Here is a 13,039-nt window from a genome sequence, read left to right as displayed (position 1 = left end):
GCTAAAGGTCTGTCGATGGTTATAAATATAGTAAAATATTTAACGAGTATCGTTGAATTATTTTATTTATTATTATATGAACAATTATAATATTACTTGATACATATGTAAAAAAAGCAAATAAATACATTCAAATCATACAAAAAATATATCAATTCATAAAGAAATCACTTGTACGTATATTAAAGCTAGAAATAAATATAATTATATTTTTTAAAAATATGCCAATCACATTTTTTCATAAGTTTCTTCATAACCACAACTAGTACATGTGTGTGTGTAAGTATCATCCTCCTCATTGTACGTATCTTCCCCAAATTGGTGTATATGAGATGCTTTTGTAGTTTTGTCGAATAAAGAACTTCTCATTTCCATTCTTAATTGCTTTATTTTTTTATTGAACTTTTTTATTTTTGTTACTTCCTTCTTCTCGTCTCTTTTTTTTTTCTCTTCAAGTAGAACTTCCTCGGTTTCCCAGACATCTAGTGCCCTTTGTTGAACTTGTAAAAGCAAATACAGTTTCATTTCTCCCCATCTCGGATTATGAGGGTTTTTTCTAACTATAAATTTCAATGGTGGTTCTCTTTTGTCAAAATCGCAATCCTTCAATAAATATTCCTCCTTTGCTTCTGTTTTTGTGATAAGAGAGTGTTTTCCTTTGTTGTCCCTATAGAATAAATATCATACTTTGTATAAAATCTTATTATAATTAAATCAATTTACAATGATTCTAACCTGCATGAATCACACACTACAAGATTAAAGGTTGAAAAAAGATATGATTCTTTAAATTCTTTTTGACATTCTTCACATTTTGGTAGGTTGATAATCATAGGTGGTGGATCGGTTACTATATTGATCTGAAAATATACTTCTCTTATTATTTCTAAAGAAATATAATTTTAGTTACATTTATGTACCATTTCCTCTTCAAAATCATCATCTTCTATGAGAAAACCTCCTCCACTATCAATGACTCGTTTATCTTGTACCTTTAATGATCTTCCTGTTGTCAAACTAGTTTTATCCCTTAAAAAAAGTTTACTGTATTGAATGATTCCAGAAATTTAAACAAGATTCTTTTATATATTTAAATTTAAAAATCGAAATTACTCTTTCGTATAAGGATGAGAAACCACTTTAGATTTTTTCAACAGTAATGCCTTTTGACGATTTCTCTCAGCCCTTTCCTTCAACCTTACTGTCTCTGACAAATCAGCTGCATTTTTAAAAGATTCCTTTTGCCCCATAGTAGTTGACATTTTTTTAAACTATATCTATAAAATTGTTTACTTAATAGAAGAATTTACAGATTTAGGAAAAAATGAAAAAACTATTTTAATGAATATATATACAATTAATTTTTACTTAAATAGATTTTACATAAATTAAATTTTTATTTAAAATTAATATTACTAAAAACCTTATTTTCCAATTTAACAAATAAAATTTAGGAGTTGGTGCAATGTAAATAAAAACACTGGGATCTCTTATGAAGCATTAAGTAAAAATTGAAAGAAGGTTATGAGAATTTCGAGAATTTTTCTACCAACACAGCGCCAACTTTCTCAACATTCGTTAATTACATCCACAATCCTCGTTGATTATAGTTCAATCGGTAATCGGTTCGTTACCAGAAGCGGAGGAATTTTCCTTCCTCTCCCAACAATTATTCTTTCTGTATGAAATACAGGAAACAGAAGTAACAGTAGGAATAAGAATTGACACGTTTACAACTATGATTGTCTAGTCTGGTACATATTTGGTAGTAATTAGTATATGTATGGTATTGGTATATCATTAGCTGTTCAAGCTTTTGCTTCGCTTTCAAGCAAAGGAGCTGACCGGATCTGTCATAATATGCCATATATATATACATTATACATACAGTATGGAGCAGTTTAGTTATGAGATTTGTGAAATTGTGCCTACCATATATTTTGTTACTACTACCAGTATATATTGTCAAAATTAATCAACCAATTTAATTTGTGAAAGCGAAGTATCGGAATTTAGTATATGGCTCAAATTTATAAACTAAACTAAGCTCGAATTTCAGTTTAGCAATTATACTTAAGACAAAGGCCAGCACGTACATATGTACTGTATGGAAGGTTAAAGTGAGACAATTGACCTTAGCTAAAACCGTGCTAAGTAAGCTGAAGCTCCGTTTAAAAATTCGGGCCTATGTATCAGGTATCATATCAGTGGGGTGTCAGACTGTCAGTCAACGTTTTTTTAATCACATCACATCACCGTGACCGTAGTCGTCTGTCGTTGTAGTCGCCGTAATCCTGACTGTCCGCGGTCGGTACGCTTAGCAAGCACTCGGTAATTAATAATTGGAAGCAATTTGAAGGACATAAATTTCTATTATATAAATTGTAGATGCTGTATGTGCTATACATATTACTTTTTTGAAGGTATTATAAATTTTATTGAAAGTTGTACCACCGTCAAATATGTCAGACAGTGAAAACAAGATAGTTTACTTAACTAGAAAGGAGGTGATATCCTGTTGTCATCGTTTAAATAGGTTTTATATTAATTTTAAATGAATTTCTCTTGAAAAATTTCACAATAATTAAAAAATTGATTTTTATTTATAGTATATTTTATACAGAGCAGAAAAATCGTGAGATTTATGGAAAATGTAATAATTTTCATGGCCATGGGCACAATTATACAGGTATGTCTACCAACTGACTTTCAATAAATAATTATTCATTAATATAAAGTTTTTGCAATGGGCACTCTTATTATTTTAGTTAAAGTCACATGCAAAGGATACATCAATTCTGAAAATGGGATGGTTATGAACATCTCTGACTTAAAGTTGTATATGAGTAAAGTTCTTGACCAATTAGATCATAAAAATTTGGATAAAGATGTTCCATATTTTATGAATATTATATCAACAACAGAAAACCTAGCTGTATATATTTATGATGAACTAAAGAAACAAATGAATAAACCTTGGTTATTATATGAAGTAAAAATTAAGGAAACTGATAAAAATTCAGTTTTTTATAGAGGAGAGAAAAGTGAACAAACACACTCCAATTTTAGTGAAAAGTATTATTGTCAAAAGCAAAAGTAATAATGGTATGTATTTTTTATAAAAAAATTTTTAAATAAAAAAAGAATGCATTAAGGTATATTATAAGAATAAGATTTATTATCATTCTGTTATCTTATGATTATTAGTTGATAATTACAGTTCTCATAAAATTCTTTTAATACTTAAGATTGTATGATTTGGTGGTAACATATTACATCTATTTATGTACACGTATAAAATAGTATATAAATAGATTTAGAATATATAAAAATAAAAAAAGAATAAAAATAATGGTTATTCCTTAAAGTATCAGTGTTTAATCACAGTCACTTTTCTTAGTCATTCTTATATTGATATTCTTAAATAGTATCTTTCAAGTCAACTTTAATATAGCTTTCAATAGTCACATAGGGGATTCCCAACTCAAAATCATCCCTTGGCCAATATCTGAGTATTGCAGTTTGGTGAGGCTTCTCCTCTTTAACTGAGAAATATGCAAAAAGAACAGCAGCAGTGTAACTTGCAATAAAAATAAACAAATGCCAAAACGCATGCAGATATGGGAAGTTTAGACTGAGCCAGGTGTCACAAAATAGTTTATCATTTATCCAGCATGTCACTGCCACCAACCATATAGCACCACATCTAATTCCCAGCCTGTAAACTCTTGCTGATCTTGTCCTGAAAAATTGCATTTTATACATCTACATAAAATTGAGAAACACACACACACACACACGTTATATATAAGCTTCTTACCTTTTCAATTCAAGAATCATAACTCCGAAAGCAGGAATGCCCAAACACATCAAAGCAAATGCATTTATTGCAGGATGAACTACAGCTAATCCAGTTGCAATGGCAGTTAGCAAAAGTGAGAACATCGTAAATAATTTCCTGTCATTCTGGACAATAGTTGGGAAATATCTTCTTGGATAAAACATACAAAACCCTGCCATATATACCCATAAAATTGTAAGTTCATCCAGGAGCTGACCTATATGTAAATAAAAGTTAAAATTAATGAATATTCACTATAAACCATAACGAAAGTATATCTTACCCATTAGAGACAAAGTAGCATGAAAATAGGCACTGCTAATTCCAACAATCATCAATAAAACCCAAATTACATGGATTCCTGGATTTACAAATCTGCCATAATCCTTGAAAAGGTGCATGAGTACAGGTGGAAATAATACAAAAAGCACATTGCTAAACTAAAAAACAAAAAGTGAAGAATCAGTAAAATCTTAAAAACAAATATAATAGATACATTAAATTATCTGTGTGAGTGTTTGTTATAAAATAACAATTAAGAAAAAATGATTAATTCCCTATCATGAAAGAAAAATTACTTACAGTATTCATAAATTCAGCGATATCAGATGAGACATTGTAATTTCCTTCACACCAGTCGACGGGCGAGCTGCCAGCCTCTAAGGGTCTCCACATTTTAATTGACTGATTGGTCCATCAATTAATTCAAGCAACTAAATTGATAAATGGCGCGTAAAAAAATATAAATATATTAAAAAAGTATTTTGATAATTGTAATACGCGTAATTTTCACTGTCTCGAATTTCCTAACTTCGACTGATCTTGAAGGAAAGAGAAAGAAAAAGAAAACAAAGCGCAGCTGAGTCTGTTTAGTTCAGGACTCGGGTCACTCAGGTCAGATCACGGTCATACATACGACACACACTAAGTTACTAGAGACCATCTGACACTCTTATATATGTTGGAGAGGAATGCTTTAGTTCCCGAAAGAAAGTGTAGGATTCAGATGGCGCAGCAGTCGCACACTTAACTATGTATGTATAGTATACGTATACGTATGCAGCATTAAGAAGCACATTAACAATGGTGAGATTAAGATTCTAGAAGCTTTCTTTTTAGCCTAAAAATTAAAACAATCAGACACAAATATATATATATATATATATTGTAGGACATGCAATATATCATTTAAGTCTAATTATATCGAATTTTAGATTAATTGAAAAAAGCACCCTCTATGATCGAGAAATATGTCATTACTGGTGCGTTTTATAAAAATGACGCAAAAGAAAAATATCTTAAAAAAAAAGTATTTTTAAATACTTTACCGATTAACAAATTTAATATAAAAAATGTTTATAATTATACTATCAAACATATGATAATGGTTATTGAAATTTAGTGATTTTATTGATTTGCTAATTGTAATTATATGCGGGACATTACACTTAATTCGTCGTAAAGGACTAATGTAAAATAAAATTTGCAGTTGGACTATGACCGAAGTGTTCTGTTGAAAACCAGAGGTTTTGGCTAAGAATCGAAGACGTGGCAACCATGCAAATGAGTTAAAAGGGAATGGTTTAGTGCTCTATTGGAGCAGCATTTTAAACTTTAGCCGAAAATATAAATAACGGTATATATATATATATATATATATATATATATATCGTATTATCTAAATAAGTTATCATATTAAAATTCTACAATCAGGCAAATATCTACTGATCACACACACACAAAATGTTAACCATTTAATAAAATAAAATTTAATACTTTTCAATAAAAAATTAAAAATTTAAAACAAATATTTCACAAGTTTAACTAAAATACATAAAATTTAAATTTGAAAGTACTTGAGGGGTCAAAAAACTAAAAGATGCGATATTTGCTTGATACCTTTATGATTTATTACATTATTAGTGCAGGTAACGCGGAACGGCCCTATGAAAATGTATAACTGACCGTAGCTGAAAATTCTGACCTTCATTAAGTAATTTCCAAGAAATTTATAGCTTGGTATAACGGTTATTTGAAAATAAAACTAACGCCAGGTCAAACTTTCAGGACCGCTATTATATAGTTTCTAAGCACCTTTTGTTGGTTTTTGGTATTATATTGTTCTTAGAAATTATAAAAGGCATTTTCCTATTTGAAAATTAATGTACTTGGCTAGATTAAAGTATTATTTGAAACTCCATTTATAATGTAGCTTCTTATTTAGATTGATCACATTATAATACAGGGTGTAACATGAATATCTTCTTTCTTTGAAACAGTGGATAGAAAACCCGATTCTGAAAATAAATTAGTTAATACGTGCAACATTTTTAATATGTCAATATGTTCTGAAAAACCTAACCATGATTAGGCTAAATACATCGCTAGATAACTCGGAAAATATGGACAATATTAAAAAATTGTATCAGTGTTTTCTTCTCAGAGTCGAATTTTCTATCCATTATTCCAAGGTAATAAAACTTATTTATGTATGTACGTACACCCTGTATAGCTTCTTCTTACCTACCCCTTTCCCCGCTCCAAGCCGTCTTCACGCGTTCAACCGTTTTTAGTCATATCTTCCTTTACGTTTGAATTTCCGGCAGGTTTCACAGCATATACATTTCTAATTTTTCAAATCAGTTGAAGAAATTAAAATCAGATGATTTCTAAAGGTGGATCCAGAATTAAAGCATTTGTGCATACACGAACGTTATTCGCGTATTAATACTCTGTAGTATTCTTTCCTTGTGTTTGCTTAAAATATTTGTAGGGACTAGAGTATTAATATACAAATGACGTTTTTGTACGGAAAAATGCTCTAGTGTAGATCTATCTTATTGCATCTAGACCTACTACAAAATAACGCCTTAAAAAAGTAAAATTACATTTGTCCCAAAAATAATGATCGTACAGCGTCAGGACTTTGTATATTTAAAGTAATATCTATAAACTATACTATACTTTCGTGAAGTTTCATCTCTGTATATTTAAAAACGATACATTTATAATTAAAAAGAAACGCTGAATTTTCTGACTTTTTTTTCTAGTTACAAAAATTTGATCGGATGGTTCGACTTTTTCTTTTGTTGGTATTTTTATTAATTCTTTATAAATCATCTATATTTAAGCGCATTAAGCTTATTTCACTAATTTTGATTTTACTAGCAAAAAACTCAATGTTTTGAATAAAAATAGTTGTAATAAATTAATGCACATTTTCGAATGAAAAATAAAACGGTATATACATATAGTTATCTACAAACTGCCCTTTATAATAATAACACAGTCGGTTTCCTAGCTGATATGCTCTTTGTTCCTTTTTGTTCCAGATTTAAGACGTCCGTTTCTATTATTTGCTCACGAAGTATGATTTATGTGACATATTGCTCTATTGCTTGGCCTCTACTCACCAGTACTCACCACTACTGACCACTACTCTCACTCGCTCACCCGTGGACCTTGGATCAGATTAGATGGTCGGATCGTATATACAACATCAGGGTCCAAGTTGCCAGAAACAGGTAATTTCTTACTCCCACCTCTATGACTCTCATTCACTATGTTACATGAGGAATGAGAGATACACGAGAGGGGAAAGTTCCCGCTTCTGGCAATCCTGGTTAGAGAGGGGAGACATCAAGCTCTACAAACACAAAATAGTACAAACAAATACGAAGGCATCTTTTGTACAGTCATCGAAATATGTAAACATATACATACACTGATTACATATAGTAGCTGGGCTCAGCTGGACTCAGCTCAAGCCAGCTCAAGCTCAGGCTGTCAGGCTGTACTGATGGCAATGGGTAGTTTATAGGCAGCGACACAACTGGCAACTAAAATCATTTAATCATAATGGAAATTAGCGTGTTAGCAAACAGATCTTAAAGACATTAACACAATACAAAATAAACAAAAGAAACTTTCATGTTTATCATTGAATAATGTAGAATAAATGTTTATATATTGACTCTCGTCACTCGTGATTTCTTCAGTTCAATTGATTCAATCGACAGCTCACAAAGTACGTAGGTTATCTGATCAGTAATCGGATAAAAATGTGATAATAAAGTGGTTGCCTGTTTGTATCATACAATTATAGTTATGCTGATATATTATTAGCCGGTAAACAGTAAACAAGATTTGCGAGTTAACGAATTTGATAAAATGGAAATAAGGAATTTTTTCAGAAGAAAATTTAATAAAAAACGCTTTTATAAAAAACTATAATAATTATTAAATTAAATCTAAAGGGCATACATTATAATTAATTGAACTATATTTTTTAAGAAGTAAATATAAAACTTAATCTGTTTTACCGATTATATAGTGAAATTTATCTGTGGGTTTTCCATTTGTCTCGTAGTTGGCGCCGTTGGCGCTAAAATTTTATAGTGTCCCTTTATTCATCGTTTTCCTATCTTCAAGCTTTTCAATCATCGCTGTTCAGTCTGTTCAATCACTGTGGATTGCTGTGGATGTGGATGGATTCGTATGATTTCTGTACTTACGTTATGTGTGTGTCGTGTGGTGAATGGTAATATTGGTAATGATGATCATCATTGCACTTGGGCACTTGCTTCTTTCATCTCGGACTTTTGGTTCTCTACAGCTCATCGTGAATTTTTCAGTTTTCTCAATGCGCGTCATTGGAAGCTTTAATGACCGAGAAGAGGAAGTCTGCTAAGAGAATTGCAAGCTTGTTCAAACATTATATGTGTAATTCTTCGTATTTTACCCAGCCAAGAGCGAATGCAAGTAAATTCCTTCAAAGCATTAAACAGCCTAACCATTCGGCGTTAATGGCATATTGACATGTCAGTCGTTAAAAGTGCGTTGAACGTGAAAAGCTTATGCTATATATGATTTATTCTTGGTTTTTCCCATTGTTTAGTACAAGTTGTTTTTTTAATTTTTCACCTCTTCCCTTCATAACGGTAAACCAGGAAAACGCATTCTTACGAATCTTACATTAAGGGTAATTTCTACATTCTTTTAAAGCAGTGAGTATCTAGGATATCACATACTTCTGATGAAATTATTGTCGGTATTCAGATAATTTTCCTTTTTGTGTACTACTAGTCTTCAGGTAATTTCTTTGTTGTACTTTTATAATATTTGTTTAAACCTCTCAAAAAGTTAAACATTGTTTCTCAAGAACTACTCAAAATTTCTATTGGATGTTTAGTTGATTATGGCTAAATGTGTAAACTAGAATATTAAGAATATTTTAAATAAAAAATTTTCACTACTACAACTTTAAAACTAAACGATTATAGAGAAGTTATTAAGGTTTATAAATATGGATTAATTAGTGATTTCATATTAGACTAAGGAGCTTTCATATAAGATCTCATCAGCAGAACAAGATTTAAAGCTTGTTTTACTGATAAGAAATGTCAAATTAAACTATTTTTAATCTTGAATTATTTTTTCATTATGACTAAGATATATGTGAGTCAGGGGATATTATTCTCTATAAGCATTATTTATCATATCAAAAACTGGTGTATTCGTCCAATAAATTTCTTTTATTAGAATTTTATTTTTCTATAGATTAAAGTTAAAATGGTAATTAATTAATTATATTTTTCTAATTGTACAATATTTTTTGTTACAGAAGACTTTTAATACATGGATATTAATATATAATAATAATGGAGAGCTTAATAGTAGCTAAAGATTCTGCAGCCATAGCAGATGAGAATATTAAATCAGAGGATCCTGTACAGAGTCCAGGAGGTAGCGAACGAAGCGATGGAGCAACTTCTCCACCTCCGAACTGTAGTATTTGCCTCGGAAAACTTGTTAATACATCATTTACTGATAGTTGCTTGCATCAATTCTGTTTTACTTGCTTACTTCAATGGTCAAAAATAAAGACAGAGTGCCCATTGTGCAAGCAAACTTTTAAATCAATTATACATAATGTTAGATCAGAAGAAGATTATGATCAGTACCATGTTCCACGGGATATGGCTCCATCTCTACAACAACCCTCAATAGCAACAACCTTAGATGTAAGTTTTGAAGTAGATGAAAACTGGCAGGATGGCTTTAGGCACTTTTTCTACAGGTACATTTATCAATTATTCTTATGCACTAACTTTAAACAAAATTTATTGTTTAACAATTTAATAACAAATTTATAGAACAACAATGACAGCTGGAAATCGTAGATTACGTAATTCTCCACAAATGGCAAGACAGCAATTGCCAAACATACATCAACAAGCATCAGGAGAGGGAAGGAGACTAAGAGTTGCAGCTCCTATATTATATCGTCGCTCAATTTATGTTGACGGAATCTGGTCTAACCTTTTACCTGATGTATCCAGACATTTTCGCAACTCAACAGCAACATATTATAGGTATAATGATAAAGTATTACATTACTGTAAATCTTTTTCCTTGCTTAACTGAATTTGTTTTATGGCTCTGTAGACAACATCCTGGTGAACTAAATCGACTCGTGCCGTGGTTGAACAGGGAGCTTCAAGCTTTACTGACTAATGTAGCACCTCATGTAGCATATGTTCTACAAGTTATCATGCAGCTTTTAACCGAGTATGATATAAGAAGTACCCAATTTCGAGAAGCTATAAGGCCTTACTTTGGTATGCATACGTCGCACTTTATTTACGAGCTATTAAATTTTGCGCGCAGCAACCTTGACATGATAGGATATGATCAACGTGTTACTTATATGAGAGGTTTGTATATTCTAGAATAAATCGATGATTCTATAAAACCTTTAAATAAGTGGTTAATAATTATTAACTATTCAATAGGATTGTCGAACGAATATGTTCCGCGTATAGTTTCTCCAACATCGAGCAGCAACAGTTCATCAACTGAAGATTCAGATGTTAGGGTTTTAGATGAGGCCATAGACCTAAGTATCAATTTTGATTTGCCGAGCGTTGGACCACACATGAATAATATGCCAGGTATTTGTTTAAGTAATTATATATTTTATTGAATATAGATTATAGTAAAAGATAAAAAATTGGTGCAATCAAATAATTGTAATTACAGGACCTAGTACAATCGGGCAAGCTTTCCATTTAGAGATACCAAATATTGTCCCCGAAGTTCTAACGGTTTCATCCAGTTCTTCGTCATCTGAAAATGAATGTGAAATTGTTGGATATGTGAAACCTAGGCAGGATCGCACGCCTGAAATTATTGAAGTAGTTTCTTCAGATCCGGAAGATTTAAGTATTACAAATACGAATGATAACTCCAATAAAGGGTAATATACATATTTTAAATATATTATATTCTACAATGTATAATATAAGGATGCAGATAAAAAAATTTATGGTGAAATTTTAGAGATGGTCACTCATCACCACTGTTAGATCATGTGCATCCTAGCACTTCGCACTACCCAAAACGAAAGTCAAATCGTTCTTACTCATCTACGGAGAGTGATTCCTCTTCAGATAGCAGTTCCGTTTCAGATAGCGATTCCGTTTCGGAGAGCGATTATAATTCGAAACGAAGATCGTACCAGTGTGGGAAAAAAACTTTGATGAGCGGGAGGAGAAAAGAAAACTTATCTTCATACGAGAGAAGAAAGGCTGTAGGAAAAAATAGTAAAAGCAGAAATGCCTTTTCCAACTCTGAGGAGAGTGATTCGAAATCTAGTTATAGGAAGAAAGGAAAGAAAAGTCAGAGCACAAAGAGAAAAAGATTATCGATATCTAGTGATTCTAGCTTTCATATAAGCTTGAAGGCTAAAGTATCAGAGGAGAGATCTCGGAGAGGGAAGTATTCTACTCGTAGTTCGTCGTGTTTGCACAAGAATACAATAAAGTGGGAAAAGAAACACAAAGATTTATCTCGTAGCAGCAGCGAGAGCTCCGGGAGCGATACCAGCTACAGGAGTTGTCAATCTTCAAGGCAGTATCGTTCCAATAAAACATCCTCCAGTTATAAAGAGTCTGACGCTGACAAAAAGCAGTTAAATTCGATCGAGAACGATAAGAAGGCCAAAAAAAGTCGAAAAACGAAATCCAGGAGCCATAGTAGTGATGGCATTACTGGCAGAAAGTCGCGTAAGCGAAGTAGGGAACATCGAAGAGGAAAGAGAAATTACAGTAGTGAAGAAGAAACCACTTTGATCAATAAAGATTCTAAGAGAAAATGCAGCCATAAGAAACACTACAAATATAAAGATGATTACCGGGAGAAGGAGAAAAAATCACAAAGCAAAAATGTTCAATCAAACTCTTCTAAAGGCGATTCTCATTCTGCTTATAAGTACACAGAATTCAAGTACCATTCGGATTCTCATGACTTTTGGCACAAGCGTGATAAGGAGCCTACTTTCCGTCGCAGATCGCGAAGTGAATCGAAATCCAAGTCAAAGAAGAGAAAACGTAGAATCCGATCATCCTCCAGTTCAAATTAGGTTTAATTCGATAACGAGAAATTCTATCGTTTGCTACATTTTATTTACTTTTATTTTTGTGCAAAGCAGATTGTAAATTATGAAAATCAGATTCGAGATGATGTATTTCAATGTAAAATAGGATTATGAAAAACGAGAGATCTCCTTTATTCTTAGGCTTCACTCTGTCTGGCAGGTTTTTTTTATGTTGAAGCAAGGAATAAACAATTAATAATTGTAAATTATTATAAAATGATTGATTTAAATTGAGAATATTATTTACATATAAATAGGATTAACGGAAAATTATAACTATTGAAAATAAAATGACAAAAAGACATTTTAACAATTTTGTTTCTTCCTTTCTAAAATAAGTTTGTTCAGTAAAATAACGGGCTCAAGTTTTGATGAATTCATTCCCAAAGAGAATCAATGTTTATATACACATTCCTATAAATATCTACTTACAATTATAATTATAGGTATATCTAGTTATTACTAAGAATTACGTGTTGCATACGGTGTTACATGATACGTTTTTATAGATCATAGAAAAAGCTTTATTACTTAATGTCATGTAATTCGTATAAAAAAAAGAAGATTGTTCTTAGGAAAATTAAATTTTGAGACAAGTGATGGTTCATTTTGTTTTAAAGCATGAGTAATTATCAAATAAGTGTTTTTTTTATTTTATTTGGTACAAGGACAGCTGTGTTAAATGAGTAAACAAAATCAATGAAATAGTTTAATTTATATAAGAATCAAACTTTACAATATTTATACTGTTATTTGAATAA

At 31.2% G+C, this 13,039-nt stretch overlaps 4 protein-coding genes across 19 annotated transcripts; 2 read left to right on the top strand and 2 right to left on the bottom strand.

Moving 5' to 3' along the window:
* Nucleotides 1-47: 47 nt before the first annotated feature.
* Nucleotides 48-1,680, bottom strand: Xpac (DNA repair protein complementing XP-A cells homolog Xpac). Of its 2 annotated transcripts, none has more exons than XM_066727641.1 (5): nt 1,554-1,680; nt 1,114-1,277; nt 921-1,029; nt 736-860; nt 48-667 (listed from the first exon to the last, which is right to left on the bottom strand). In XM_066727641.1, exons 2-5 carry the CDS (start codon nt 1,260-1,262, stop codon nt 229-231), a joined length of 822 nt encoding a protein of 273 aa, XP_066583738.1. In that variant the 5' UTR covers nt 1,263-1,277; nt 1,554-1,680; the 3' UTR covers nt 48-228. The 2 variants fall into 2 exon arrangements, with proteins under 2 accessions (XP_066583738.1, XP_066583737.1); XM_066727640.1 differs by lacking the exon at nt 1,554-1,680 and adding an exon at nt 1,424-1,535.
* Nucleotides 1,681-2,180: 500 nt separating this feature from the next.
* purple (6-pyruvoyl tetrahydrobiopterin synthase purple) lies at nt 2,181-3,158 on the top strand. Of its 3 annotated transcripts, none has more exons than XM_066727650.1 (4): nt 2,181-2,307; nt 2,389-2,536; nt 2,610-2,689; nt 2,769-3,158. In XM_066727650.1, the coding sequence occupies exons 2-4, from the start codon at nt 2,463-2,465 to the stop codon at nt 3,098-3,100; spliced, it is 486 nt and encodes a 161-aa protein (XP_066583747.1). In that variant the 5' UTR covers nt 2,181-2,307; nt 2,389-2,462; the 3' UTR covers nt 3,101-3,158. The 3 variants fall into 3 exon arrangements, with proteins under 3 accessions (XP_066583747.1, XP_066583746.1, XP_066583748.1); XM_066727649.1 differs by having other exon boundaries at nt 2,192-2,331; XM_066727651.1 differs by having other exon boundaries at nt 2,196-2,331; nt 2,424-2,536.
* bwa (alkaline ceramidase) lies at nt 3,157-7,809 on the bottom strand. Of its 6 annotated transcripts, none has more exons than XM_066727643.1 (7): nt 7,565-7,809; nt 7,255-7,487; nt 6,365-6,467; nt 4,424-4,554; nt 4,125-4,281; nt 3,821-4,058; nt 3,157-3,742 (listed from the first exon to the last, which is right to left on the bottom strand). In XM_066727643.1, exons 4-7 carry the CDS (start codon nt 4,514-4,516, stop codon nt 3,421-3,423), a joined length of 810 nt encoding a protein of 269 aa, XP_066583740.1. In that variant the 5' UTR covers nt 4,517-4,554; nt 6,365-6,467; nt 7,255-7,487; nt 7,565-7,809; the 3' UTR covers nt 3,157-3,420. The 6 variants fall into 6 exon arrangements, with proteins under 6 accessions (XP_066583740.1, XP_066583741.1, XP_066583742.1 ...); XM_066727644.1 differs by having other exon boundaries at nt 6,369-6,467; XM_066727645.1 differs by having other exon boundaries at nt 7,265-7,487.
* Nucleotides 7,810-7,911: 102 nt separating this feature from the next.
* Nucleotides 7,912-12,948, top strand: LOC136773735 (E3 ubiquitin-protein ligase Topors-like). Of its 8 annotated transcripts, none has more exons than XM_066727636.1 (9): nt 7,912-8,136; nt 8,211-8,381; nt 8,476-8,847; nt 9,465-9,920; nt 9,997-10,215; nt 10,289-10,557; nt 10,636-10,794; nt 10,883-11,099; nt 11,183-12,948. In XM_066727636.1, exons 4-9 carry the CDS (start codon nt 9,502-9,504, stop codon nt 12,261-12,263), a joined length of 2,364 nt encoding a protein of 787 aa, XP_066583733.1. In that variant the 5' UTR covers nt 7,912-8,136; nt 8,211-8,381; nt 8,476-8,847; nt 9,465-9,501; the 3' UTR covers nt 12,264-12,948. The 8 variants fall into 8 exon arrangements, with proteins under 8 accessions (XP_066583733.1, XP_066583730.1, XP_066583735.1 ...); XM_066727633.1 differs by having other exon boundaries at nt 8,457-8,847; XM_066727635.1 differs by lacking the exon at nt 7,912-8,136 and having other exon boundaries at nt 8,305-8,390.
* Nucleotides 12,949-13,039: the final 91 nt, after the last annotated feature.

Source organism: Prorops nasuta, unplaced genomic scaffold, assembly GCF_024137725.1.
Source record: "Prorops nasuta isolate Cenicafe-Biocafe unplaced genomic scaffold, Cenicafe_Pnas_1.2 PNAS00005, whole genome shotgun sequence".
NCBI lineage: Eukaryota > Metazoa > Arthropoda > Insecta > Hymenoptera > Bethylidae > Prorops > Prorops nasuta.
Note: the sequence above shows the minus strand (reverse complement) of the source record. Positions and strands in the feature narration are given on the sequence as shown.

Bases quoted from the DNA above. Each gene is read 5' to 3' on its own strand.
- Xpac (XM_066727641.1), bottom strand. From the start codon at position 1,262: ATGTCAACTACTATGGGGCAAAAGGAATCTTTTAAAAATGCAGCTGAT. The intron at 1,030-1,113 runs GTAATTTCGATT...ACTTTTTTTAAG, and splicing joins TCTCATCCTTATACGAAAGA to GGATAAAACTAGTTTGACAA. The intron at 861-920 runs GTACATAAATGT...GTATATTTTCAG, and splicing joins ATGATTTTGAAGAGGAAATG to ATCAATATAGTAACCGATCC.
- purple (XM_066727650.1), top strand. From the start codon at position 2,463: ATGTCAGACAGTGAAAACAAGATAGTTTACTTAACTAGAAAGGAGGTG. The intron at 2,537-2,609 runs GTTTTATATTAA...TTTTATTTATAG, and splicing joins TGTTGTCATCGTTTAAATAG to TATATTTTATACAGAGCAGA. The intron at 2,690-2,768 runs GTATGTCTACCA...TTATTATTTTAG, and splicing joins CCATGGGCACAATTATACAG to TTAAAGTCACATGCAAAGGA.
- bwa (XM_066727643.1), bottom strand. From the start codon at position 4,516: ATGTGGAGACCCTTAGAGGCTGGCAGCTCGCCCGTCGACTGGTGTGAA. The intron at 4,282-4,423 runs GTAAGTAATTTT...TTTGTTTTTTAG, and splicing joins TCGCTGAATTTATGAATACT to TTTAGCAATGTGCTTTTTGT. The intron at 3,743-3,820 runs GTAAGAAGCTTA...GCAATTTTTCAG, and splicing joins ATGATTCTTGAATTGAAAAG to GACAAGATCAGCAAGAGTTT.
- LOC136773735 (XM_066727636.1), top strand. From the start codon at position 9,502: ATGGAGAGCTTAATAGTAGCTAAAGATTCTGCAGCCATAGCAGATGAG. The intron at 9,921-9,996 runs GTACATTTATCA...ACAAATTTATAG, and splicing joins TTTAGGCACTTTTTCTACAG to AACAACAATGACAGCTGGAA. The intron at 10,558-10,635 runs GTTTGTATATTC...ACTATTCAATAG, and splicing joins ACGTGTTACTTATATGAGAG to GATTGTCGAACGAATATGTT.